The following is a 26,851-nucleotide window of genomic DNA, read 5'->3' on the forward strand; positions in this document are numbered from 1 at the left end:
CAGCATCACACCTTAATCTGCATGGACTCTTCTGATCATACCATCTGTGACCAGAAAAGACAAAGAAAACCAGCAATGACGACCATAAAGATGAGAAGAGGAAAGAAACATCAAAATAGGAAAGGAGACTCTCTATTTTGAAGCAAGATTACAGAGATATAAAAAAATTATATCAGGCACAGGAATAAATTGTCCATAATGCAAGAAGCACAGGGTATCCAGTGAAATTATCTGGCATAAATTCCAAACAAAAGCAAGTATTGCTTTTCATGTTACACAGTTTAACTGGTTGAACTCACAGAATGCAACATCCATTTAAAATCCATTAAGGAACTTAATGCAGACGGATATTCATGCTCAAGAAGTCCTCAAGATACTAACTTGGAAACAGAAGTTCTACTGAAGAAAGTATTGCTTTGTGACTGCCTTATTAAACTATGAGCAGTTAGCTCTTCGGCAGTTAAAAAGAAGTCCAAAGGTTTTTTTAAAAAACACTAAAAAGTTGGGTAATCATTACATACATTTAAAAAGTCAAAGAAAAGTAGAACTCCAGCTTCTTGAAAATTCAATGATTGTTCACTGAAAATAGCATGAGGTTACATAAATTCTTATGTCTTACATAACCTCTGAGACAAAATGCAAATTTTTAGTTCACTGTTGCATTACTAGAGCTAATCAATTTTTCAAATGCCCTATCCACAATGTCACGGTTTGCACAGATCTGAGCAGAAGTCATGTCTCTGGATTCCCTGACCTGCTTTTCATCTGCTGAATGCACAATACCAGAGTAAATCTGAATAAATATACCCTGCCAAAAGAGGGATATATTCTTTACTGTTGTGTTAACTCATAGTGGTTTGGTTTTTTTTCCTGTGCCCATTCAATGTACACTGGAGTTTTTAATTAATGCAAAGACTGTCTTGTATGGTTCTCTTACTTTTGTGTGCTTTCAGAGAGGGCACCTTCCAACCACTGATGAATCATGGGCTGCTTCAATATATCTTTGTATTCATTCTGCAGTCGGTAGAAGGGCTTAAGAGCGCTGTCAACATAAGGTGAAGCTTTAGTTGGCACCTCCTGGTAGATGACAGGGAAACAATGTGGGGGAAAAGAACCAGTAATTACTTACTGAAAGTATCAACACCGAATTCTAGCACATATATAAACCTGCTAAGCCTGCACCTTAGCAAAGAGATACATACTCCATCCACAACAAATCAATGAAGAGATCATCATAAATAGAAAAGACGCCATCACAACATAATTCAGTAGTGTTATACAATGTGATATAATACAGAACAAGGTTCAAAGTGACCAAAGCTTTATGAGAGATAGCCACTCCTACTATCACGGCATGATCCTGAATGCACTTTCTGCTCACGCTGATTTTAGAAAAAGCTGACCAGACTCAGTGTCTACAACAGCCCATTCTATCTTTGTTAAAATACGTATTCTTTCACACTATAATTCACTAAACTGAAGACATTGTTCCTTCTGTTCTTCTACGATCTTACTCAGTATATTTTCCAGAAGAATGCCTTTTGGGATAACTAATATCCCCTCATTATCTTCTTCTCAGCTAGTTTTAGTTGCAGAATGCTTCCTCTCTCCAGGTATGATCCACACATAGCTTGGGTGAACCTCACACATTTCAAAGCAACAGAACATATCCGGGGTACACAAAACCCCTGCCACCCGAAATACCTCATTAACCTCTTAGAGTTTCAAATCTTAGAACTTGGCCAGGCAAAACAGTCTTTGTGCATCCAATTCCTGCAAAGACTATTCTTATGCCAAATTCTGAATTCTGCTGAAAAAACAAAGTATTGGAACATAATAAAAATAAAGTTGCCAGAACTTAACATGATTCTAAGAATGTACCTTCTCTACCCCAAGTCATTTCTCTCCTGTTTATCAGTTCAGGCTTCACACCACACGAAGGCAGTTAAGACTGATGGCCAAGAAAGCAACACAGTCACACTCATGGAGTACAGAGCTCCAGCCAGCAACTAGGCTGCACTGAAGGTGGGTCTGTGTCCTTGTTTTGGCATAGTCACCCCACCATCTGCTTCAACAGTCCATGGACACCTGAAGGATGATGGTAGTCCACTACATCACTATGCAGAGTTTGCTTTCAGATAACTGAGCTAAGCAGTGTAGGGTTGGTGGGTTTTCCACCCTCCTTGGACTTAGATACTTTGTTCTACTCTTTCCTTAAGTAAAAATATTCTCTGTTAAAGACAGAACAATATAGTCACTACATAGATGAATTTGAACCTTGAAGTTGTTTCTTCTGTTTAACTACAATTTTTGATTACATATGTCCTTAAAACTAAGATAATGAGAAACCACAGAAATATACTGAAGTAATAAACTACTCCTTTTGGAACAATTTCTCTTCCAGCTTATCCTAAATGTTTACCACCCAAAGAAAATTTAATATCCTTGAAAGAAGCAGACTTAATAGCTCTAAATTCTTCCATTTAGCCATTGAAAAAGTACAGCACTGCTGGTGGCAGCGCAGTTTCTTTGTGATAGCCAGGAAAGTGGTTTTGATTTTGGTGAGTCAAGGCAAACCGTCCCTTCACTGCCAACCAAAACTACCCCACAAACATGTAGGAAGAAAGAGCAAGGGAAGAGAGGTGAATTGGAAAGAACTGTGGCCTTGCCCATTTCAGTCTGCCTTCAGCATTCAAATTAGACAAGGATGTAGTAGTCTGTGGTCCCCGGTACTCAAATGTTTTTTCTATTGCCTGAACAATACCAAGCTAACTACCAACACAACTGTGTAGACTGGCAAAGGCAAGTCACAGTAGTAGAACAAGCCAGAATGAGACAATCATTTTTGGTACCATATTTCACCATTACTTTTGATCAGTTTCTCAACAAACTACTCTTTTTAGTCATTCTCATCTTGTTCCTTCCTGTGCAAGATACTACTTTCATCAAACCCAAGCAGCTAGTTCACCAAGAGGAAGTTTCTTGACATAGCAGGTAGAAGTGTCATCCCCTCAAAAGAAGCTTTTCACCTGGTAGCATTGCATCTTATGTATACATTCTGACATGGCAGAAACACATTTATTCTCATTAACCTTCTTCTCTTTTGCACATCAACAGTTCTACTCCTTTCTTCTATCTTAGGCCTGTGCCCTCATCATTGTTATTCTACCTAAAATTTTTAAAATACTTTTTTTTTTTTTTTTTCCTTTTCAATGAGGTAAACAGTAAATCACTAAATTATCCCAAGGTATTTGATAGGGCTCTTAGCTGTCAAGCAGATACAGACAGGCCTGAAGAACTCATAAATGTACTGCCCAGTTAACAGTCTTAACATAGGCCTTTCTGAGATTTATTGTTTCATCTGCAACCAGCACTGACCTTATTGGTTCTCCTATATAATCTTGGAACTTCCAGTGCACTCTTCAGGTAAGCGAAGGAGGACTCACTGAGATCCTGGATAATCCTGTTATTCAAGGTAGGCACACAGGCTGATAAAGAAGTCTTTGAGTCTTCCAAGGCTCCTATTGAAGTAAAAACGCTAAAGTTTAAACTGAGCCACCCTGCCCAATCACAGCATAAATTATGTGAACCCCTCCATCATCCCAATCTTACTCACTATCCTAGATGGCTGCTGGAGTCAAATGCAGGATGCTTATTAAATAAATACACCCCAGCCATTTATAAAACATCTCCAGTAGTGTAAACCACTCCAGAAAAACTGATGGAGGAAAGGAAAGGAAAGGGAAAAAAGGCTAAAGTAACATTCCGCAGGTTCACAGTTTTTTCAGCATGACCAATGTAGCAAGGGGCTTGAATCAAAAAGGCTCTGATCTACCAAGGAAACTGTGACTGTGAAATTCTTTCTCAGAGTATCTAAATTCCCTATGGAGTGACTGGAACATGCTCAACTCGAAGTTGTGATTGACAACCGACCATCTACTGAGTGGAGAATGTGCACAAGCTCCTACATCTCTCATGGACTTGGATGATTAATCTTGATTTGGAGATTTAAGTGGAATTCACAGCGCAGAACTTCTGGCTATACTTGTAGACAAGGACTAGTTCACTCACCCAGCTACTACATGCCCGGGTTTAATTACTAAATTAAAATCAGACTCCATGTTTCACATAAAGAATGATCAGATTAAAAAAAAAAAAAAAAACAGAAAAAAACCCCCACCACAACAGCAAAAAAGAGGCTAAAATGCTTAATTGCTTCTTTCCTCTGAGGTTAAGGTATTTAACTATGAAACTTTGACAACTCTCCTCCTTGCATGATTCATCAGGCCAGAAAGAGAAAAACTTTCTTAGAAAAATGTTTTGGTTTCAATTGGATAATGGAAAGCCTCTCTTTACTACTTTGCCATTTCCTTTACAAGTAGGAGTTTAAAGATATTATTTGACTCTTCTAGTCTAAAGTCCCCCACTTCCTGAAGAAGCATCCTAATTACTGAACAATGACAAGTTACTTCCAAAAAAGAAAAAAACAAACCACATCCCCATCCCCCCATAAATCACTTCAGACTCACTCAATTTTAATAAAACATTTTCCAGACTCAATATGTCTGTTCAGGATAGTTTCTACCTAACAATTTGAAGCTAAAGCAGCTTCATTGAGAAACAAAAAGATCAGTGTTTTCAAATTTTTCGTTGTAAATAATGAAAATGTGTGTAAAAGCTGATTTTATTTCATTGGCAAAGGGGATCTGGGAGAAAGGGGAAAAGGACTGAATCCAGCCTCTCAGCTTTACCTGCAATACATAATACATTCTTGAAGCCAATCATTTCAAGTTTTGGTTTAATCATTTCTAAGATGTCAGGAATCTGAACAAAAAAAAAAAACAACCCAAGAGAGACACAGTCATGTTATAAACATATTTTAATTACTCTTCCTACATTCTTTAAGTTTCCAGTGATCACAAGACACTTTCAATCTTTTCTATATTTTTACTGCATTTATGGGAAACCAGTACTAGGAATTAACACATATGCACTAAATCCCCTACCTTACTATTGTCCTTAGAGAAAATAATATCAACCCAGATGCAACTTACAGCTTCAAAAATTACAGAAATCTCAGCCTTATTGAACAAAAATGCACAGAAGTCACCCCCACTGAGAGAAAATTAATACCATACATCTCTTTTCAAGATTCTGGGTCATTAGTAAAGTAAAATCATGATGATAAAACCTTTTTTCAACCTCAAAGACTAAAACCAGCAAACATTTAGAAGAGAACATAATCTTAAAGCTGAATGTTGCACCACACTTCAAGCTGCAACAGAGATTTCCCCAGCAAAGATAAAGCTCTGGGATGGTGACGCTTTGCACCAAAAATTAGCAGAAACATTATTTTAGGGGTTAAGTTCAGCAGCTACTGATAAAGAGAGTTTAAATACCTCAGTGGTTTTTCTGTAACCTGTCATTCCAAATAAGCACAGAGTAAACCATTTACTTTGTGTGATATTTTCTATATCAGATTACTCCCATTTTAGTATTTAAGATTAAAAAAATAGCTTTATGGGACATTACTATAAACAATTCAATGTTCTAAACAAGATGCCAAACAATACTGGCACACAGATCATGGAAGAGTGTTTTGTAAGTGAAGCCACAAGCACAAACCTTGTCCTGGAGTTTGTCCAGATCTGCAGCGACGTGTACCAACTGAGTACTAGATATAGAAGGCAATGGCTGACTTTCTGGAGAAGACCCATTCCCTTGGTCCTCACTAGGGTTGAGGCTTACAGAAGATTCCTTTCTACCAGCTGGCACAGATTTTTTGCTTTCCTTCGTATTCTCACAGGAAATGGGCCTTACAGAAACCTGAAACGTCAAATTGAGATGTGAACCCTAGCAACAGTAAAGGCAGTTAAAGTTAGTCAAATAGAAATAGTATACAGAGGATTTGTAAGTTTTCAGCATTAGAATGCCATGCTCACAAGGGATATTAGCATTCTTAAATTATATTAAAAAAAAAAATTTTTAAAACAGTTTTTGGTGCACTAAGGAGCTGAATGATTTGGAACAAATTTGTCACTATAGTAGAGGGCAGTCCAGTCCTACAGGAATTTTCATCTGTGCGGTGTTCAAACAAACCACTGCACTGGAGTAATGTGCAAGACCAAAAATTGGATCATTATCTGCTTCAGTAGAAAACAGTTTGTTTTCATATGCTGGAACACAAAAGTCATAACCACGCACTGCTATCAAACAACCCCCTTCTCCCACCTCCTCAAGCCCTCTGCTGTCAGGCACGTGCTTCACTCAACTACTCTCTTTTAACTATGGTACTTATCAGAACTTTTCATGAACCAATTTAGCTGAGAGAACTGAGTTATTCACATGCTTTGTTTCAAAAGGTCTGTTATTGATGGACATGTTCAATCGCCAAAACCATAAGCATGCTGATCTCTTACCTCACCGATGAACACAGAGTAGCGTGACAAAATTTGTAGACTAAGTTTCCACAGACGGTGTGCTAATAATGGTAAAAACATCTGATCTGACCAGCACTTCAGAAGACTCTGCCAGACCATGTGAGTGGCCAAAAGAGAGTATGAACTGCCAGCTAGAAACAATCAGACAACAAACGTCAAGTTCCTAAGCACATTTTTTTAACAACATAATATTAAGTAATTGCATTACCTGAGATTCAAAAAAAAAAGAAAAAAAAAAAAAAAGTCTTCCAAAGAGACATGGCCACAAAGATAGCAAACAGGATTTATTAAGCATTGTCTGAAACAAACTCTTAAAATATCAGCTCCTCATTCCTTTAGATTTACAATTCCCCTAAATCTTGCTGTAGCTATGCAGGCAAAAGCAACAAATTTGACTGCAACAAAAGCAGGAAGAGCTTGGCCAAATAATCCACTTCAGGAGATAATATTTCCAGGATAGTTTTTGGCTAACATGCTTGCCAGCCATAACACTAACACTCCCTTAGCACCGAACTACTGCTCCTGCCACAGTTGTATCTGAGATATCCGCTAAAAATATTTATTTAAAACACAATAGGAACATCTAGTTTTAAACCAAATATTTCTAAAGCAGTTCCTGCGCTAACATTTTATAGTGTACAATTTGAGAGCTAAGGAACATGTCTGCAGGTTCCAGGCAAACACCTTGAACTGGTAGGATTTACGCGTTCCATCTCCATTAGCTTTTTTTTCTCCTTGCTCTCTTTAGAGAGCATATGTATAGATATATGTACACACACAGACATATTTATGTTGCTTTTAGCTGCCTTCTCCAGAATTATTTACTCTGTTAATAGAAGTAAGTTTTTTCCAATTACAATATACTTCTAATAAATCTGCTAGGTCTTCCCTTCCACTCTAATCCTTCCTATGCATACCTCCTCATCTGCTCTTAAATCAGTGCATGGTTTTGGAGCAGACACCAACACTACAAACCATAGCAAGCCTAAATGCTGCCAACAGATTGCCATTTTCGCCTCTACAGTGCCCTACAACAACTAAGAAAAACATGCCCCAATAACACAGCATAGCCTTTTGGTTGCCACTGAGAGGATGCCAAATGCCAATTTAGCTCCTTGTAGCACTGAGGAGATAGTTCCACAAATATGTTCATGGCTGCTGTCAAAAGGGGTGTTTTTAGTAAGTAATCACTGAACAGTACTCTCATATTGCCTTCTCCATAAAAATGTATTCTATTGTTTAATCAGTTCATCAGTAAACAGAAAGCTCATGTGAACCCATGGAATGCATGTTACCAAATACACAATAGACATACAGTAACAACTGCTACTTATACCACTGATTCCTTCACAACAGGAAAATTATTTTTTGCAATAAAATCTTACCTGGTGCTTCTTCTAATGTATCTGAAAGTGCTTCTTCTAAGGCTCCTGCTATTTCTCTGAATCTGAGAGACAGAAAAATTTTGAATATTACAATTCAACAATTGCTTAAATTGATTCCTAAACATTTTTTTCAATGTTTATTTCACTATTATTTAAATGTGCCATCAATGCACGTACATAGATTTTAAATGTGGGGCTATTTTTGCCCATTATTTTTTATTGGGATATAAACCAGACCAACATTAAAACACTTGAAAGACCAGCTTTAACATTTTACAAGCAGATATAAAGCTTATACTTTGGGAAATTATTTAAGTCACATTTGCAAACATTATCAAAATGATAACTCATAGAGCTACAAGTCCTCAGCTTCTCTGAGGAGTGAAGTTTTTTGTTTTGTTACTGTTTTTAAACTAAAAGTGAACACATTGTGCCATACTTGCTTTAGCTGACCTTCAGATATGTCATGTGACACTGGAGGCTTCAGCTTTCTACCTGTTTGTTAATGACCAGGGGCATAAGGTTCTGCAAACAATTCTGTATCTGATAAAAATCAATAGTTCCTTACAGGATGCCTCGACCCCTCCCTTTTCTAAAAATTCACCCTTCAAAAAAGTAAAAAAATTTCCACCCCCCCCCAATTTTTTTAGGTATAACAGCAAAGTTAATATTAAAACCTCTGATATTTTTCCATATTTAAAGCATATTGGATAAACAACATAGTGTTTCCCTCATCTAAAAATTGTTAAGCAAGAGCTGCAGAAAATTCTTCTTTAACCAGATTTTCCCTCTAAATGCTGAAACAAAGCTACCCTTTCCAGCTCCCCTACAGAAGTTCTGCTGTCACTGGTTTCCCCTTTCTTGCTTTTATGTGCATCATAGTAACTCTGTAAGCTTTACTATCAAACTTACTAACTACAAACCTGTAGGGCTCCTCTTAAAGCCTCTTGACTGTCATTTCCAGATGAGAACAGCTGCCCACCTAATTTTTCTTGTTTAAGTTCCTAGTGGACTAGATGCATATTTAGCAACTAAACATATTTTAGAAATATTTGTGAAATGGCTTCAAAACCTCATTCCTGCCTATGCCCCACTTCCACTGACAGAGCAGTGTCTTTAAGCCTTATGGTGAAAAGGATTAGATAACGGAATCAGATCTTTTCAAATGACGTAACTTTTGCTGAACATTTCTTACACAGGAAAAAATTTTCCCAGTGTGGGTTTCACTACAGTTCCACAATCAGTTGTACTGACATAATTGAAGGAATGGCAAGGGAAAGAGTTACTGGGGCTGTTTGTGCCAGCACTGCTACAGAAGAAATGCCTGTGTGATCATGTGTTCCTCAAAGGATCATTTGTAAAGGCTTTAGTGAGGGCTGATTGTTCTGGGCAATTTCTGTAACTGAAAAAAGAAAAAACCCAGCAATCTTAACTATAAATGCCATAGTGTGAGATAATACTTCCATAAAAATCCTATGTGGCTTAAGGATATTAACATACAAAGAAAAAGCTTCACTCATATACAGAATTGAATATGTTGCATTATTTTGACAGTTGTGCGCTAAGGAACTCATGGGCACTTCTGAAACTCATCAGATTATTCCAATATAGAGGAATAATATGGTGGAAGATGAACCAGCTGCTGTTACCCAACCATTTATCGAAATAGTGCACTATTTGAATTTAAAGTAATCTTGGATTAAAGGAAAATGATTTTTAAAAAAGTTTTTTTAATCAGTCAGAGCTCAAAATACCTAATGGGAAAGAACATTTTTGAACAGAAAGAACATGCTGAAGGTCCATTTCAATTTTATGAGCAAGAGCAAAGTTTGATCAAGTGGTCACTTATTAGAAAGGTTGCACTTTCAAACAAAAGTGCCAGACTCACAGACCTATAAAAGATACACATCTGCTAAAAGGTTCATAATGGCTACAGTTCCATGGACGCTTTTAGTCTGTGCACTCAGCACTGCTACTGCAGTGAGTACTTCTGCCCTTTCCCTTAGGCCAGCTCAAATGTTTGTACAGTAAGAGATTTGGAGAAACTGATTGCAGTTGAACCTCAGCCTTTTTTTTTTTCCCAGGGTAACAGATCCTCATATCAGTTCACTACACAGCTTACAGAACAGACGTGGAAGCAAAAAAACAAACGAGGATGTCAGAGGCTGGGGCTACCACTTTACAAAACGCAGTGCACCACCAAAACACTAAGACCTGGCTCCCAGTGCCATGCTCCTGCCACTTCTCTTGTTATTAGTTCCAGCACTCACAAGATTTCTGGATGGAATTTTTCAGCAGTAATGTAGATTTATCCTGGATTGAAGAAACTATAAATGCAGCTATGATTGTAGTGTTATAGCCAGTTATAGAATCATACAATAAAAGAGGCCACTAGAGTGATCCAGGTTAAAAATAAACATAAATTTCTCCCCCATCTCTTTTGGAAATTCTACTTTTTTTTCTTTTTTTTTTTTTTTTTTTTTTCTCTCCTTAAGCAACTCTCAAAAGGCTTTGGAGCAAGAGAGATCATACACAGCATACTTAGGTCATAGCAGACTTCATCAACCATCCTCTTTCTTGCTGGCTGGCTGTCCAGCCCTAAAATCAGATGTGTAGACTACACTTTCTAAAATCATGGGTTTACACAAAACAGGGCTCTCTTGGGTCTCTCTGCTCTCTTCTAGTTGCAAGATCTGTAAAAGGTAATATTACAGAAACATTAAACCTGCTGGAAAAGTAAGCTCAAACTTATTATTTAGCTCAGGAAAAAGGAATAATAGGGCAAGCTGGGAAGGCAATGCTACAAGACCCAGCACTTTACAGAGTAAATCCTGTGAGACATGTAGTATGTCAGAAACATCGCTAGATCTGGAAAAGCTACAAGTTGTTAAGTTCTTTCATTCTCTATGTCTAAGAAGAAAGACTTATTCCTTCACAGTAAGTATTACTCTGGATTTGCACAAGTAGCATCCTTATGAATAGTTTAGTTCGAGGGAAACTGGAGAAAAAGAATTTGAAACAAGATTTCAAGACTTATCCAGATCTGTTCCTGAAAGTCTTTTGAGTAGCATATCAAATTCAGTTTAACGACAATACAGTACATATTGAAGAGTAACTGGCTGTGATTTTGCTAAATTGTTGAAAGATATACAACACAGTTACTTGACTTTGTAATTCAATTCTCAGTTTGACTTCTGTTATGATTTGTTGACAAGTGAAACTTTGAACAACGGGGAGATGTGATCCTAAGCCAGATCACCTTGCTGTGACTGAACTCTACTTTTGAAAGAGTGAACAAAAAATGCATACTAACCTTATTTGAAAATATACAGGCAAATTCCATTTGTTATTAAAGTTGTGGTAAGAGGGATGAGATCTTAACCGTTTCACGCTGGCCTGGGAGCCACACTGTCGTTCAAATTTCCGTACGAAATCCATACTCGTAGTGTACTTCTGCAGAAAGAGAATGACCATTCTGATCATGCACAGAGTCCCAGCAAAAAAGAAAGACCACCACCCCTCCAGTAAAACCCTTGTATCACACTACAGTTAAGCTCAAGGTTCAGAATGGACTGACACTGACCCATCCCCTAATCATACAGAGCTAAAATCCTGGACTGCAGTGAAACCAAAACCAATTAACTAGTAGCTATTCTTGTATGATAAGAAAAGCCAGTGCAGGACACTTCTAAAAAGCATAAAATTGTCAAGTACCCTGAACAAGCAGAACTGATTAGAGAGATGCATCGGTATTTCTGAGCTGAACCACTGGGGTGGAACGACAGTGCTGGACAGTACTAAGAATGGAATCAGCCACAGGAGATAAAGGTGTACAACACACAGAAATAATCGGGAACAAAATCCAGAAGGACACATAACCAAATACACACAAGAATGAAAGCATGATTTTTTTTTTGTTATACAGGACCTGTATTATAGAACTCTCTAGAACTGTTTCCCTAAAAATATGTTTTGCAAACACAAAATATTAGCAGAAGAACTAGTTTCAGATAAACTAACTTTACCCAGTCTATACTTCTAATAAGACGTTTACAAATAGTATTAAGTCAGTTCCAAGCACAGAGAAATTACATTAATGCTCAAATGCACTGTGGGCTTACTCTCAACAGTAATTTAGTAACTGAAAATAATGAAATAATAAATTAAATCATAAACAAAGCAGAAGGCCAAACAGTTGAGCAAAAAACAGAAGCAAAATGTTGTTTCACGTAAAACAGACCTTGCTAACAGAACACAAAGGTTATGTAAATCAATCTAAAAATCAAACCACAGCTACAGTTAAAATCTACCTCTGTGCAATGAAAAGTTTGTCTTACGTGCAAGTTTCTTCTATTAAAAAATAGAAAACAGCCATAAAACCTATCATTCATGCTCATTAAACCACTGCTGAATTAATGAAACAAGCCTGACTGAATCTCTCGGTGCTTCTGACTTCATTGCAATAAGTGTAGCAGCAGGGCTGCAGCAGCAAGGAGTTTACCACAATCCAGGGCACTACATGAGCGATGTGGTTTTGCCTCTTATTAAGCAGTAAAACATCCTCAGGAGAAGCCCCTGACTTGCTGCTTCCAGGTGCTGCTCTCAGAAACTCTCCTGCAACCACAGGACACACACTGACATGGGCATGCTTTGGTGTTGTGTATCTCAGTAAGTTCACCACTTTCTGTTGAAGGTACAATTACAGAATATTTTTCTTGTGAGGTGGCAGTTTCAGCATGTCAAGACAGTATTCTGGAAATTGCACACTAAAGCTTTTGAGCAACTACTTTTCTCCCAGCATGGCTGTATTTATAACATAATGGAACTGTAAAAGGTATGGGAGTTAAATCCAGAATGAATGACAGATTAGGGCTCTTTCAGGCCTCTGTTCTTGGATAATAAACCCAGCACTGTAAAAACACAAACAAACCCTTAATGCTCTGCTACCGTAAGTATTAGTCAGAGATAAAAACCACACACTCTGAAAAGACCTATCACTTTCAAAACAGAAGACAACCCAAGAGACGCTTCTCTAGTTATCAATAACATTATATCCAAGAGAGGGAACTAACTGCAAAATTGTTCCCATTTCAGCTCCTAGGATTGCAGTGTTGACTGCACAAAGTTATTTAAGCGAAGCTAAAGTGGGAAACAAAATGGAGCAGTTTTCAAATGGAAGAATCTAAACTTAAACAATCTCAAACAAGTGTTTAGGGATAAATGAAGTATTCCTTTCAAATACCTGTAAATCTACACATCTGACTGAGAAATAAGAGCACAACAGTCTGAAACAATTTAAAAACAAAACAAAAGAAACAAGTCTGCACAAGTAAGTAGTTATAGTTACATGCTGAACACTGCCAGTCTGATTTTTACAGGATTTAAAACAAATATTGTTCCATTCCTCTCCGCTACATTTAAAAACTTCCTAGCAGATAATACTGGATATTCAAACTTTTCAGCATTAAACCTATACATATATACATGTGCAAGCAAACCTGGGGAAAAAGACTTTCCTGCATTTCTATCAACCTAGAAGACAGATAGATTACTGTCTAAAGTCTGTGTTGCATGACTTGGCTTACCGGCAGTGCAGAGACAATTTTAAAGGTTTTTTCCTTTCCTCTTTATCTAGAACTATTAGTCTTCGGATAGACATAATAGCATTTTTACACTTGGCATTTCAACTTCTTATTGATTTTTAGAAAAAATATTTTAATGGTTTAGATTCTGAGTCACTTAAGTAGTCAAAAGCAGCCTGGAAAGCAATTCAGACTTAATACATGATTTACTTGAAAGTCATGGGGGCTGTTGGGTTTTTATGTTTGTTTGTTTTTTAAATAAACAATGTCACTGTTGGTCAATATCAGCTTAATATAAGATGACAGCCTTTTAAAAATAATTCACTTAAAACAGCAAACCCAGCTCTTCTGAAAACAACATACATTCTTGCATAAACCAAGCAGCACAGATGACAAAAGCGCAGCAGGGTTCACCCTTTGCAGTAGGCGAGGCATTAGGTGAAAGCTTGAAGAGGGACTGAAACTTTATGGGAAACTATTCTCACCAGGGAGGGTACCACTCTGTAGTGTCATTTGCATGGCATTACCACAACTTTCTTCAACATCCTATTTATTTGCTTCTTATTCAGAGCCAGCCCTGCAAACATTCACTGTCATGCCTGCCTGCCTGCCTTCAGTTATTCAATATATCTGCATGAAAGAGAACTTAAATTGCAAGAAAAATGGCAATATTTAGTAAAAGCAGTTTTGCATGAGCACAGGAAGAATCATTTGCCTCATAAACGTCCACCAGCAATCCAACATTTCCCCAAGTCATCTATTCTGATCTGCCTACTATGCCTTCCTTCAACCAATTTATCACTGCCTGCCATCTCCGTCTTGAAAATAAAAGGTTTCACACTGATCATTAGAGTCAAGCTTCTAGGAAAAAAAGAAAAATCCAAATATAATATTTTAGCCATCATGGTTAAATACAGACAGACAGGATATGAAGAAAAGCAGAAAGCTCATTTTTTCTACTTGTGACGTACTAATAAAGTACTGCCAGAGCCAATCTTCACACTAGACCAAGAAATCCGTTTCAACAATAGTAAAAAATGATCTTTTAGAGGCAGAGCAGCCCTGCCAATGATGAAAATACAAGAGTGGCAAGTACTTTAAATTAATTTTATAATGTAAGTTTGCTTCATAATTGATTGTGATACCAAATACTTCTTTTATGTCCTAAACCTTATCACACTGCCTCCGAGTATTTTTGTTTCTTTCAGTTGACTTCTGTTTCTAAGTGAGCAAAAGCTAAAACAAGGAAGTGAAACAAAGTATTTTTTTAACCTTCCCATAGTATCTAGCAAGTTTAACCCAGACAGTTAACTAACATGACAGCCCTTGTGAGACAGAAGTCCAAGTCTTGGGCAAACAGGAGCCATCCACTCCCACCCTCACCTATTTTGTGATTCTACAACTAAGAAAGAATATCTACACCTAAAACAAATACTAAAGCGAAATTCACATGACTATATGGCTTTGAATAACTTCTGTATGAGCTTTCCTGACAAACTTGAAGGGCGAATTAATTTATATGAAAACTAATATTTTATATTTGAGATAACCTCTTCTTCCGAGCCATGCAACATGAATTTACACAAAAGCAGCAGAGGAAAAAAAGGTAGAGAACATGACTCATTCAATTCTTGTGCGTGTCTAAGGAATCACAAATGGAAAAAAATTAAAATTCATTACCTCATGAAACACATCTGGGTTTCCAGGGTTAAACAGTGATGGCAATTTCTCTTCTAAACCGTGTACTATTTCTGGCCACACTGAATTCACCAAGAAATCATATCCAGGAACAATATCTGCTTTTTCACTGCAAAAAAAAACCCTGCAGTTAATCCACACTTATATTTGGAAGTAGGGATAACTAAAAAAGACATGCATTGGATTAGACAAAACATAATCAAGTTCTTCTTTTACACAGGTATGCTGATTCTTTTAAACTATTCTTCCTTTGAGGTTTCTTATCTGATCCCACAGTCTTATCAAATGCAAGGTCTTTTTTATAACTCTCAAAGTGTTTTAAAATTTTATCAGTTATATTTTTTGCAAGTGCATTCTGGAAAATGAGTACATTTCAGCTGAGAACTCCTATTTTTACTTGTATATTTGAAGTTTTAACAGCTCCAAACTTTAAAGAGGTACCAAGTAGCAGTAATGGGACTAATACAATGGAAAGAAGCAGAACTTTTTCATAACTGTTCCAAGCCGTATTTATACATGATATTGCGGTTCAAAGCAAAAGATTAAAAGCTACCTTGATTATGAAAATTTATAAATTGAGAGCAGAAGAGATACAAGCATTTAATTCCAGTTCAGTGCACCACAGTACAAAGTAGAAACATTCCATTATTATGAAGACAGATTAACACTTGCTGAGGGATTAGATGAATTGAAATGTTAGTAAAACTTAGGAGTCATAAAAAGCTCAGCAATGGATGACTAATTAGAAAAGTAATTCTGCAGTCCCTAGGGGCTACATCCATAGTTTTGCTAATTACAGCAGTCTACTATATTAAGCAGCCTGCAAACAGATTAATAAATGGATAGAATTCAATAGACCTGAATTATTTAAACTTCAAAACAGGCAATTTAAGTTCATAAGGAATTAAGCATTTTTGGAAAAGACAGTGGAAGCCCAAATCAATTAAATCTGTAGTTCCAGCACATGCAATAAATCAGTCAAATCTCTGGGGATCATTCCCACTTTTCTGATGTTCACTAACCATCCCATAACTTCTGAACTTTTATTTTTTAATAGCTTTATTATGCCCTTCTCCTTGGATGAAGGTACAATCACATTTCATGGACTCAAAAAAACAAGGTATCTGACACACTGTATTATGAACAGTACTCAATTCTATTACTGAAATGCAGGATTCTCTTTCCCCCCTCTGAAGGTCTTGGCCATGACACCAAGAACGTTTGTTCACTGTTTTGTTTGGAGAAAGGCATAAGAAAAATCAAACTTGACTATGAATCTTCAGGAAAGGCCAGGTAACTCATCTCCGCATGGAAGCTAATTATGCAAAGCATTTCAAAACTATATGATGCTGGCTGTAACTTTAGTTTAACCAAAAGAAACCCCAATTTATTTACCTAGAAATAGCTCCCCCCGTTACTTCACGCAAGAGACGGCAGTGATGAGGAACAAACTCCAATAGTCTGTTGTACATAGCCTGAAGGCCATTAGGATGAGACTGAACGTACTGTTCCACAATCACCTGCCAGGAAGAGTTTAATGTTAAATGTCAGAAAAGTGAATATGAAATACCGTAATGCAAGACTCGCAATTTACTCACTCAAAAACCTCCCAACACTATAACCTCAAATATTGGGATAGTCAATATATTACGTTTTTATATTATAGTTTCAAAGTATAACTTGCCACCTTGAATTATTATTTCCTTTAATGCAGCACTCTAACTGGCAAGACTGGCCCAAGAATGGGAATGAGCTCCTTGCTTTTAAATGTCAGCCACAGTGTCTGGCTCCCGTCTGCACCCATCATTGTCATCTGAAGCAGTCTGTGAAGTTAAATGGGTGACTGCAAAAAGCTAATCAAACTTCAGAATAAAGTCAAAAATGTCTTCTAAATGTAGATGTTGTTGGTCCAATCCCAAATGCAGGTAAGCCGATAGCCAAGAATGTTCTGTGACAATGCTAAGCCTTTAACGCAGCTAGCAAAGAATTTTGTCAGGACAGCACCTCATATTCAGTGAAAAGGGGTAATCTCTGCCAAACAGGCAGGGCACAGTAGTTGGACAATACAGGAAAAGAACAATAGCCTGTATGTCCTGGTATTTTTCCATCTATCTGAACACTTTTGCCTCTTGCTACATAAACAAGCGGAATCGTACAGAAGCGAGAAAAGGATACTGAGAAAACAGAGAGGCAAAGACGACCTGTCCCTGACTGTACCAGTTGCTACACCACTAGCAAGCACCTGAAGGAAGTTTGACTCCCACTCCCATCCAAAAGCCAGGAGCTGGCTTTGCTTTCTAAGTCTGTATGCATATAAAGTAAAAACAGAATAATTTTAAATGTTTCCTTCCCAACAGCAGAAAAGAAACATCCTACGGACAATGACATCCAGCTCAGGTGTCCTCAGACATACTATTATTTCACAGAGAAGGGAAAGGTAACAATTCCATCTCTTGGCTGCTGAAGACATTACTGACTGAAAAAAAAGGTAACTTCTTTTCCCTATCTTCATTTAGAAAAAAACTACTTCAGCAAAAGTTACACAGATGACCTTTTTACTTGCCTTGGTTGGGAACACCATGGCAAAGGGCCACTAAATGAAAAAGGGAGGCAAATACCTTAAGGTCACTTCTGCGGTTATGTTCAGGGTACACCAGTGTAAGAAAGAGCAACTGTATTATTGCCTACAGGAACATATTCAATACTTTCAGAAACAATGTTCACATTTCTTTTATGTGTCTTAACAAAAATGCTAAGTCTATACTATAAAAGGCCTGGTTTTTTTTTTTTTTGGTAAAGTATCAGTAGAGAACAAACTGTTTTAAAATATTCTGAAAGCAGAAAAGAGTACCTCACATCATAACATGCCTCTCATGGTTTACTGAGAACAAAGAATGTTATTAAATATCTCAATTTAAAGAGTAATGACAGTAAAGGAAAATCCTGACAGCAAAGGGAAAGATACATCAATAGCATAACTTGGGACTGAAAGCCACTGAAATGTGCTATGTATTACAGAGGCAATGATGAAGGCAAGATCTGTTCTGCCTTCTATTAACATGCATAAATTCAAGCAAGTGGATATTTGCAGTCACCAAGGCAGCTCTTGTACTTTACAGTTTTCCCTCCCCACAGGAGCAGGAAAATTAATACTGCTGAAAGATTCATAATGCGAGTTTTAGAACAACAACTTTATATCCCTGGTGCTGGTCTAGTTTAATTTCTTCTTTAAGGATGTGAATTTAATGCATTTATGAAATACCCTGACAATCCAGTGAAAGTCAGGGAAACTTCCTGCAACAGTGCAATCAGCACTAGTAATTCCACTGTAAAAGGGCACTGATTCAGATCTCAGTAGGGAACAAATATCCTCTGAAATGATATGGTATCGTCACCTGACCTGGACATAACTCCCAACACACTGATGAAAAGAGTCAAAAGAAGTCTTGCTGTTACAGCAACATCACTTCAGCAGATTCATTAAAAACATAACAAACCTATTTTATCAAGTCATTTCAAACACAGTAGACTATCAAGTATCTTAAAATGAACTTTTAGATTTTTACTCTAAGCTTGAAACTAGAGTTACCATCATACAATTGTAGGTCCTCAGAAGTGTTTTTAGTGGCAACTGCATGTGTGCTGACATGCAAGAAAATTTGAGCAAACCTGACTGACTTGCTGACTGCTACCCTATTATGGCAGGTTACTGCCTGAGCAGGCAAGAGAAATAGCAGAAAGTCTCCTAATTTCGGAAAATTTGATCACTACTTTGCGATTGGTCCAACTTAGTGCTGTAATCTGATAGCCTACTAAAATCAGTTTCTCCTGATTTGAGAAACGGGCCATCTGACACATTTTTCCCACCAAACAACAGCAAAGGCTTCCTGCTCTTGCTAATGTCCTGATAGAGCTGGGAAGTGCAGAAACTGCTTTTTCATACAATGAGAAGAAAAGGACACTGCAATAAGAACTATTTTTGCTGCATTTGCCTGCTACTGATCCAGCCATGGAGAAATGCAAACCCCAGATATGATCCATTTCCCTAGTCCTACTCCAGTTATATGCTTAATTTAAGGTTTGTTTTTTGGATTTCTCACTCCAAGAAAAATGTAGGCAAGAAAAAGAATATCAGCTGGATATAACCTGAAATTGGTGACAGGCAGACAGAGAATTCCTTCAGCCTTTTTTCTTAAATAGCAACAACAAACAAATGGACACTGTATTGAGGCTCAGTTCTCCTGCTCTCTCCACAAAAGCATTTTGAAGCTGCTAACAAAAGCTGGAGGTTAACAGGAAAAATAAGCATGTTTGGAAATAAATTAATTTTCTTAAGATTCTTGATTTTATCTTACCTCATCTATATAAGGTTTTACAAGCACTTGACCAACTAATGCCTCTGCATCTCGTGTTTTGTCAATTGTGGCATAAGTGCGAAGACAGTGACGTATTATGTCAACATTTGAAGTGTGAAGACCTTCCAAGAGTAGCCCTTCCAGAGACTGCTGCAACATAGCTGTTATTCCAGCTATACGCTACACAGAAGAGACACAAAATATAGAAATTTTAAAAAAGCAAAGCCTTGCCATCATTGCTGAAGTAAATTCTTCCAGAAATACCTAACTCAGCTTTCCATTTTCATTTGAATGGTGCACAAGTTTTGACAACTGTAAGCATCAAATGAACACTAACACAAGCTTAATGGGTTACCGATGCTATTTAACACAGTACTTATTATAATATGGTTCAAAGGCAATTATTTTCCTCTATATGTTTTAAGTTATGCAGTAACTTATCTAAGGTCCTCTTCATTCTGAAGAAACAGGTCAATAATTGTTCCTTGTTCAGCTGAACCACTAGGTATGATAATCACAAAAGCTTTACAATAAGTCACCAGAGATAATAACTGTGGCATTTATTCCCCACTGTCAAAAACTGAAACAATAGTGTGTTCCCAGCAATACATGTCAAATTATTGCAAACCAAAGACATTGAGTGACACTGGAAAAAATAATGACATGTCATTAGATTCCTTCTGGCTTCTGCCCAACAGCTGCTTCAGCCAACATATATTCTCCCTTTGCCGACCATTTTTCCTGGTGTCCTGCTACATCTCTTCCACTAGATTCAACTCATTGCTACACTACCTGCAGATATAATCCTGGCCCAATACAGTCCCTTACAACTCTGTATTTGAAGCAAGTTCAGCAACACACATTACTGTAGTCATAGTTGAACTACCAATTTAACCAGCCAAATTTCTTCCCTGACCTTTTGAGTGCTGTATTGTGTCCATCCATCCTAAAATGATTCCACAGAATTTTTTTCTGAATACGCAAAGTCAGTAACCCAATTGCTGACTAGTCATAAAACCTACAATCTGATGACCCTTAGCACAACACGCACAGGACAGAAGTCCCGGCAAGCACCATTAAGGAAGCCCCCCAACAAAGAAAGAAAGGTTCTCCCACCATGAATACTACCCTTGCTCATACTTACTCCTGTTATTATTCATGTTTCATAACTCAGTGGCTGGAACAGTCTTGTAAACTGTCCATGAATCAACATGGTGCCATGGAAGTCTTGATCTGAAACATGTTTATATTGCCAACAGGCATATGTACATAGTGAAAAACTGGAACTATTAACTACCTCACTAGCTTGAAAGCCATCAAGAAGCTCCATGTTAACCAAGTTAAAGCATTACCACATCTCCATATTCATAGCTACCTTTAAGCACCGGTTTTCATTTGTTCCCTGTCTCCAATTAATGGATAGAAGGAAAAAAAAACCACCCCAACAGCAAAACATCAATTCATCTTTTATAGTAGATAAGTTATTACAAACAGGATATTAGGGAGCTTGGCCTATCAGCCTGAACAGCCAGAGTTAGGCAACAAATGTCACCAAAGACAAACCTGAATACATTCAAGCCAGCCACTCTGTAGCCACATTCCATTTATAGTCTGGTCTGTACACTGCAGCTAACAAAACCAACATAAATCTCTAGAACTAGGCCTCAATATCAGTAAGCATACAAGATGCAAGATATATTAGGCTGACAAAAACATCTACCATATTTCCTGTTCTTATTCTAAGTAACCCTTAAAGAAGTTAGCAAACAAAGCATAAACCCTCAGAAGAAGCAATACTTCTAGTTAACTGATAAAAATGACCCATTTTCCCTCATAAATTAATTCAATAAAACTCTGTGGAAACAGGCATTAGTCTTCCAATTATACTGATTTTGTTTGATCCTACAAGTGTTAAGCTGGCTATCATGCAATACTTACTGGTCTCACTTTGTCCAAAAGGGACATTCCTTTGCTTTGTACTGCATGAAATTGTAGTTGATTAAATTCTGTGGCAATCCTCTCTAAAACCTGTCCAGTTAAAAGTGGGCTAGAAGAGAGAGGATACAAAATGAGTATACACAAATCCTTTCAAATCAACTCCCTTTCATCTGCAGCAGATATATAACGGTATCCCTCAATTTTTGTAGTTTAAGCTAAATATCTGGAATTCTGATAAGTACTACTATAATTATTGCAATCATACAATAATAATCTGGAACAGACTACATTAATTATTAGAGTTGTTTTGGAGCTACTAAGATATAAAGTGTGTGAAGCAGAAGCTGAGGAACATCAGTTTTTGCCTCAGCAATATGAAGCACTCTTTTCTATACAGCAGTGCTGTTTATTGTCACATGAAAAGTCAGTCAAACTGTGTTCAGAAACTGCAGTAAGGGCTCTTCACCACCCAGATTTTTTTCTTATCCCCCCTTTCTGTCATACTGCAAAACTAATGACAGCTATCTCTAGAGACCCTTCTCAGGTCTACATAGCGACAAAAAATAACCAAATTTTCAGCCACTCAAGTACAATCTTGCTTCCAAATGTAATTCTGCAAAGTGCCTCACCCTGACTGAAAACCTCTGCATAAGCTTTGTCCCTCTAGGTATCAACCTATTCCTCTACCACATCCCATTCACAACCATGTGATCCAGCTCACTGAACTGAAGACAGTCTCATGTTCAAAAGGGTTCACCAAATTGTCTTTTCCTCCACCTTAAGTTGCACTTGCATCACAGTCAACTATTTCAAGTGCATGGCTCATACATCAGTTCCCAAACTGGCTGAAAAACATCTTCCATTCCTCAGCAAAGGCACAGAGAGAGGATGCTCTACATGAAGTTGTTAAAAAACAAAACGTGGGAGTCTGAATGGAATTTGTCACAAATCTTTCTTGTACCAGAAGTATTACATGTGTGGCTTGTCTGCCTTAGACTATTCTTGCAGCAGTCCTTTCAGTTCTATGTAAGCAGGGAAATCAAGAAAAGCTATTTCCCATTTTAATTCCAAATGATATTGGAATCAACTGTACCACAGCGAGTATTTCAGACATGACAGGATCAGTGACTTCCAAGAAAAAAAAAAAAAAAAAGACTGCACATAAACTTCAAAAAGCATGCTTACTGAAAGCACTACAAGTAATTCAGAACTTTGGAGACTGAATCACATGTTCTGTGAATGACCAGTTTGCAGAAGACTAAAACTGAGAAAATTCTAAAATAACAGTCACTTATTCCATCAGTTACATTTCTAAATATATAACCTAATGCTTGTAAATTAATCTACAACAATACCAGGAAATTCAGTTAGTCTCATCAATTACAAACAAAACTAAATGTTACACTTTTTTTTACCTGTTTCCCTCTAATGAGGACAATTCTTTCGTGCCTTGGGAATGTAGAATCTTCTCAATTTTCTCAACAGACTGAATAACATGAATAAGTCTAAGGACACACATCTGTAATTAAAGAAAGATTTTTCATTTCTGACCTCAATCCCAATTTACATTACCTAACAACCTTGAAGATATTTTGGATGGTGTAGGGTTTGTTTTTTTGTTTTGTTTTGGTGTTTCCACACCCCCCCACCCAGGTGTAAGTTTTCTAACTCCATCTTAATACTTGAGTCATCTCAGTTGAAGTATTGCTCACTTAAGTCCATAAAAACCCACAAACAAACATTTGTCACAGATGTTGAATAGCTGTTCTTATCCCTGATTTTTTTCCAAGCTAAGCACAAAGACGAATGCTAGTGTGTCCCCCCTCATATAAAAATTAAACTGCTGTATTTCAATTACATCAATAATAAGCAAGTTTATATACTACCACAAGTAGAAACAAGAATAACAATAATTTTAAAAAGCCAACCAAATCAAACATATATGGTTTTGGCCAATAAAGTAAAATAAAGATTCGTGATCAACCAGGCACTGTAAAAAATTAAGTCAGTCAACCAAAATGTCAATAATTATTTTTAGAAGTACAAAATCCTGCACAGTGTGCCTCTAGACAGCCTAGAACTTTTTGAATTTCTTTTTCTCTGGGTTAATGGTAAAAACAAAGTCATCCTAAGGAGGATCTTTTCAGGGTAATAATTTTTCTATTGTACCTTTTTTCTTCTAATATCTTCTTGTTTAGCCATCCGGTCATCTACTGCTCGAATTCCTTCACTGACACATGACTTAAGACTCTGTAAGAGAGAATGTCAGCATGTAAAGCTGGCTTTCTACTTGAGGTTTAAAAACCTTAACTCAAAAATCTAAACTTAAAACAGGACACAGATTAATTAAAATATAGCACTAATAAAAGTTACAGCACATCAACTGCCCTCTAAGTGAAAAAGCCAGAAATAAAATTAAATAACTGAAAGTATAATCAACTCTTTAAGTACTGCCAGCACAGGTATAATTTCACCCAGAAGTGTTCTTTTAGTACCTTACAGAGAACAAACCGCCTTCCACCCAGAAACAGGCAATAAAACCAATATGATTTCAATAAATCAGATTTAAGTAGCATTTTTCACATAACCAATATTCCTCTGCTACCTGAACCTATTTTCAGTTTTAGACATCAAGGCTCTGATATTTTGAAGGCACATTTAGGCAGCAAACGTCCCTTTGAACTGTCTGCCAAGATCATAAAAAATTGCCCCTTGCTAAAGACCAAGTCACTGTGGAAGAGCCAGAACAAGACCCACCAGAGGGTGATCTTTTATGGTTAAGCCACGGGACTAAGCAAAAAAAAGTCCTTAACAGGACTGTGTTGCATTTGAGTTATTTGCTACGATCTGTAAGTTACTCATATATTAAAACAGTTTCAATATTTCTCCATAGACTCATCTTCACAGGAGTCTATTCATTTATCATGTTTAAGGAATCCTTTATCTCTTGCCTGAAATTTACTGCTACTACAACTGCTTGAAAACACAGTGCCTCTTTTACTATCACTCTAAGTCATCAGTTTTCAAAGAGAAGGTTATTATAATAATGATTAACGTGAGTAAAAGACAGTTTGTACATCATACGAAAGTGAGCTGAAGTTTACCAAGCTGTGCATAATGATTGTTTTGAGCATACCATAACTTCTTCCCTTAACTGTCCCAAGGGTACTGCAAGCTGATTAAGAGCCTTGTCCATGCCAACCTAAAGAAATTATCAGAAAAAAATTTATGACTTTTTTGATAAATCCCTATGTGAATTAATGACAAAGACAACCGTTTTACAGACACTAAAAGAGAACTGAGAAAAGATACCTCCCTTTACAGTTCTAAATGCAATGCAGAAATATGGTATCTCAAATACAGGCATAAAGATATCAGACTGCTTGTCACACAAAGCGAAAACTTCAAGAAAATGTTAAATCTCAGTCTTTGAACCTGTATAATTGGAACTTGGATGAACTGGAGTGAAAGAGCAGGAGACACAGAGGACAAGACTTTTTAATATGAAAGTGATTACAATTTTCAGTCAAGTAGGTTGGTTGGGTTTTTTAAGATGTATTGACTGTATAGTAAGTTTACAGATTCCTAAAATAATCCTTCCGAATGGCCTTATTTGTATCATTGCTATTCTATTTTAATGACTTATTTCCTTCAATTCTGCAACTACTGTCAGTTTGAAAAACAAGTTGACCTTGAGTCTAACTTTCTAATGAATTCGTTTTTCCAAGACAAAAAGCATACATCTAAAACACTTTTTACAGGCCAACAGCAATTCTGTACAGTAGCTAAGTTCTACAGGAATGGTCTTTCAGCTTCTCTCAGTGCAAGAGGTCACAGTTTAAGATGTCTTAAATATAACAATACTAAAATAAAAGCCATATACCTTTCATATGAAAAATAAAAAACCCACTAAACCACATTAAGTCTGAAGTACACAGTACAATTTAGTAACACTTACTAGATTTGTTGAAAGATTAACAAAATCTGCATAGTCCTTATTTATGAGTTCTACCATGGCAGTTTTAAGGAGTTTGTAATAGAGCTCCAGATCCTCTCTGAGCTCTTCCAACTGCACACGTTTCCTGCAGTCTGATACAAAGTGATCAACATCAAAATCCGGCTGAAAATGAAACAGGAAAGAGAGAAGGATGTAAGTTAAAAGTTCAAGCCGGAAACATGCCCCATCCCCAAAACAAAGTGTTCCGTATGCCAGGGAGCCGACCAAACTGAAGCACTAGGAGCCAAAAAGGCTATTTAATGGAGTAGTTGCCAATGTTCCTAAGTCTTGGTCTTTAATCTACGGCACACGAGGTTGCGGGTCAGAGTACCAAAACCACTCTGTCTGAAATATGAGGGGTTATGTTACCTGTATACACTTTAAAAAGCACACAAACAAACCAACCAACCGACAACAGAACGCTACCAAAACGAACAACGAATGAGAAATCAAAATACAGTGTTAAGAACTACTTTAAGCTCTCCAAGCAATGAGGCCTGAATGCTGGTTTTCAGTCTATCCGCAGCCTGGCTTCCAAGCCACGCACAGTATGGTTCGGAGGCAGTCCGTCCGGGGCCTGCCCTCGGCGCTGACAGCAGCACCCGGCCCGGGACAGAGAATTCGGGTCAGCCGGTGGCAAACTCGCCGGCCGCTCCCCGGGCAGGCCTGGGCCCCTTCGGCCCGGCCGCACCCAGGCTCAAGCCCCGCTCGGACACAGCCGCGGAGGTGGAAGCCGCCCGGTTCTGCTGAAGGCCCGGGTCGTCCCTTCAGTGACACACTCAGGGGCGCTCTGCCCGGGGAAGAAGCCGTGGCGGGGGGGAAAGATCCCGACCAAGGCTCCGGGCCCCTCTCACCGACCAAGGAACCCTCTCTCCCCACTCCGGAGGGCCCCGGGGCACCCCGCACACACCCACCTTCATAAACTCGTCCTTATCAAAGCAGAGGTTCTCGGGGCCCCGCGGTAGGTTCATCTTCTTCGCCTCCATGACCGGCCCCGGCCCACCAGGCCCGACGCGGCAGCAGGAGCCGCCGCTGCCACAGCAACGCCACTCCCGCCAGCGCGGCACCACAGAGCCGGCCCGGAACCTGCGCCAAGAGAGGCGCACAGGCCGCCCACCGCCGCGACAGCGCCCCCTGGAGGGCTCCGAGCGCCCCTTGCAGGCGGCAACGGGCTTGGTGGGGCGGGCGGCGGCGATCTCGAAATGGCATGGGGGGCGGCAAGGGATGCGGGGTGTGTGCGCCGGGCACGGGCCTTTAGAGCTGTCCCGCCCAGCCTCCTCGGAGGAAGTTCTCTGGTTCGTGCCGCTTTGTGAAGCCAGGGGTCTGGGCTGCCGAAGTGCCGGCTGCCCCACGGCGGGCCCGCAGCGCAGCAAGCTGACCCGGTCAGACGAAGCTGCAGGGACCAGCCGTCAGGGCTCCGGGCACAAGCTGTGGAAACCCGGGGCTGCAGGGGTGG

The 26,851-nt window shown here is 38.3% G+C and overlaps 1 protein-coding gene across 3 annotated transcripts in view; it reads right to left on the reverse strand.

The window, feature by feature from the left end:
* Positions 1-26,445, reverse strand: part of COG2 (component of oligomeric golgi complex 2) — a 30,837-nt gene extending 4,392 nt beyond the window's left edge. Inside the window, exons 1-17 of one of the 3 annotated variants that reach the window (XM_065631522.1) lie at positions 26,310-26,445; positions 25,357-25,518; positions 24,535-24,600; positions 23,568-23,648; positions 22,814-22,917; positions 21,399-21,507; positions 19,461-19,640; positions 16,501-16,625; positions 15,088-15,214; positions 11,139-11,278; positions 7,826-7,887; positions 6,420-6,571; positions 5,626-5,826; positions 4,752-4,824; positions 3,379-3,521; positions 938-1,077; positions 12-44 (exon numbers count right to left, since the gene is read on the reverse strand). In XM_065631522.1, the coding sequence (XP_065487594.1) occupies positions 12-44; positions 938-1,077; positions 3,379-3,521; positions 4,752-4,824; positions 5,626-5,826; positions 6,420-6,571; positions 7,826-7,887; positions 11,139-11,278; positions 15,088-15,214; positions 16,501-16,625; positions 19,461-19,640; positions 21,399-21,507; positions 22,814-22,917; positions 23,568-23,648; positions 24,535-24,600; positions 25,357-25,518; positions 26,310-26,381 (1,970 nt within the window). In that variant the 5' untranslated portion in view covers positions 26,382-26,445. The remainder of the gene's footprint in view (positions 1-11; positions 45-937; positions 1,078-3,378; positions 3,522-4,751; positions 4,825-5,625; positions 5,827-6,419; positions 6,572-7,825; positions 7,888-11,138; positions 11,279-15,087; positions 15,215-16,500; positions 16,626-19,460; positions 19,641-21,398; positions 21,508-22,813; positions 22,918-23,567; positions 23,649-24,534; positions 24,601-25,356; positions 25,519-26,309) is intronic. The other 2 variants (XM_065631524.1, XM_065631523.1) reach the window with 2 other exon arrangements.
* Between the last annotated feature and the right edge of the window lie 406 nt (positions 26,446-26,851).

Source organism: Caloenas nicobarica, chromosome 3 (assembly GCF_036013445.1).
Source record: "Caloenas nicobarica isolate bCalNic1 chromosome 3, bCalNic1.hap1, whole genome shotgun sequence".
In the NCBI taxonomy this organism is placed as follows: domain Eukaryota; kingdom Metazoa; phylum Chordata; class Aves; order Columbiformes; family Columbidae; genus Caloenas; species Caloenas nicobarica.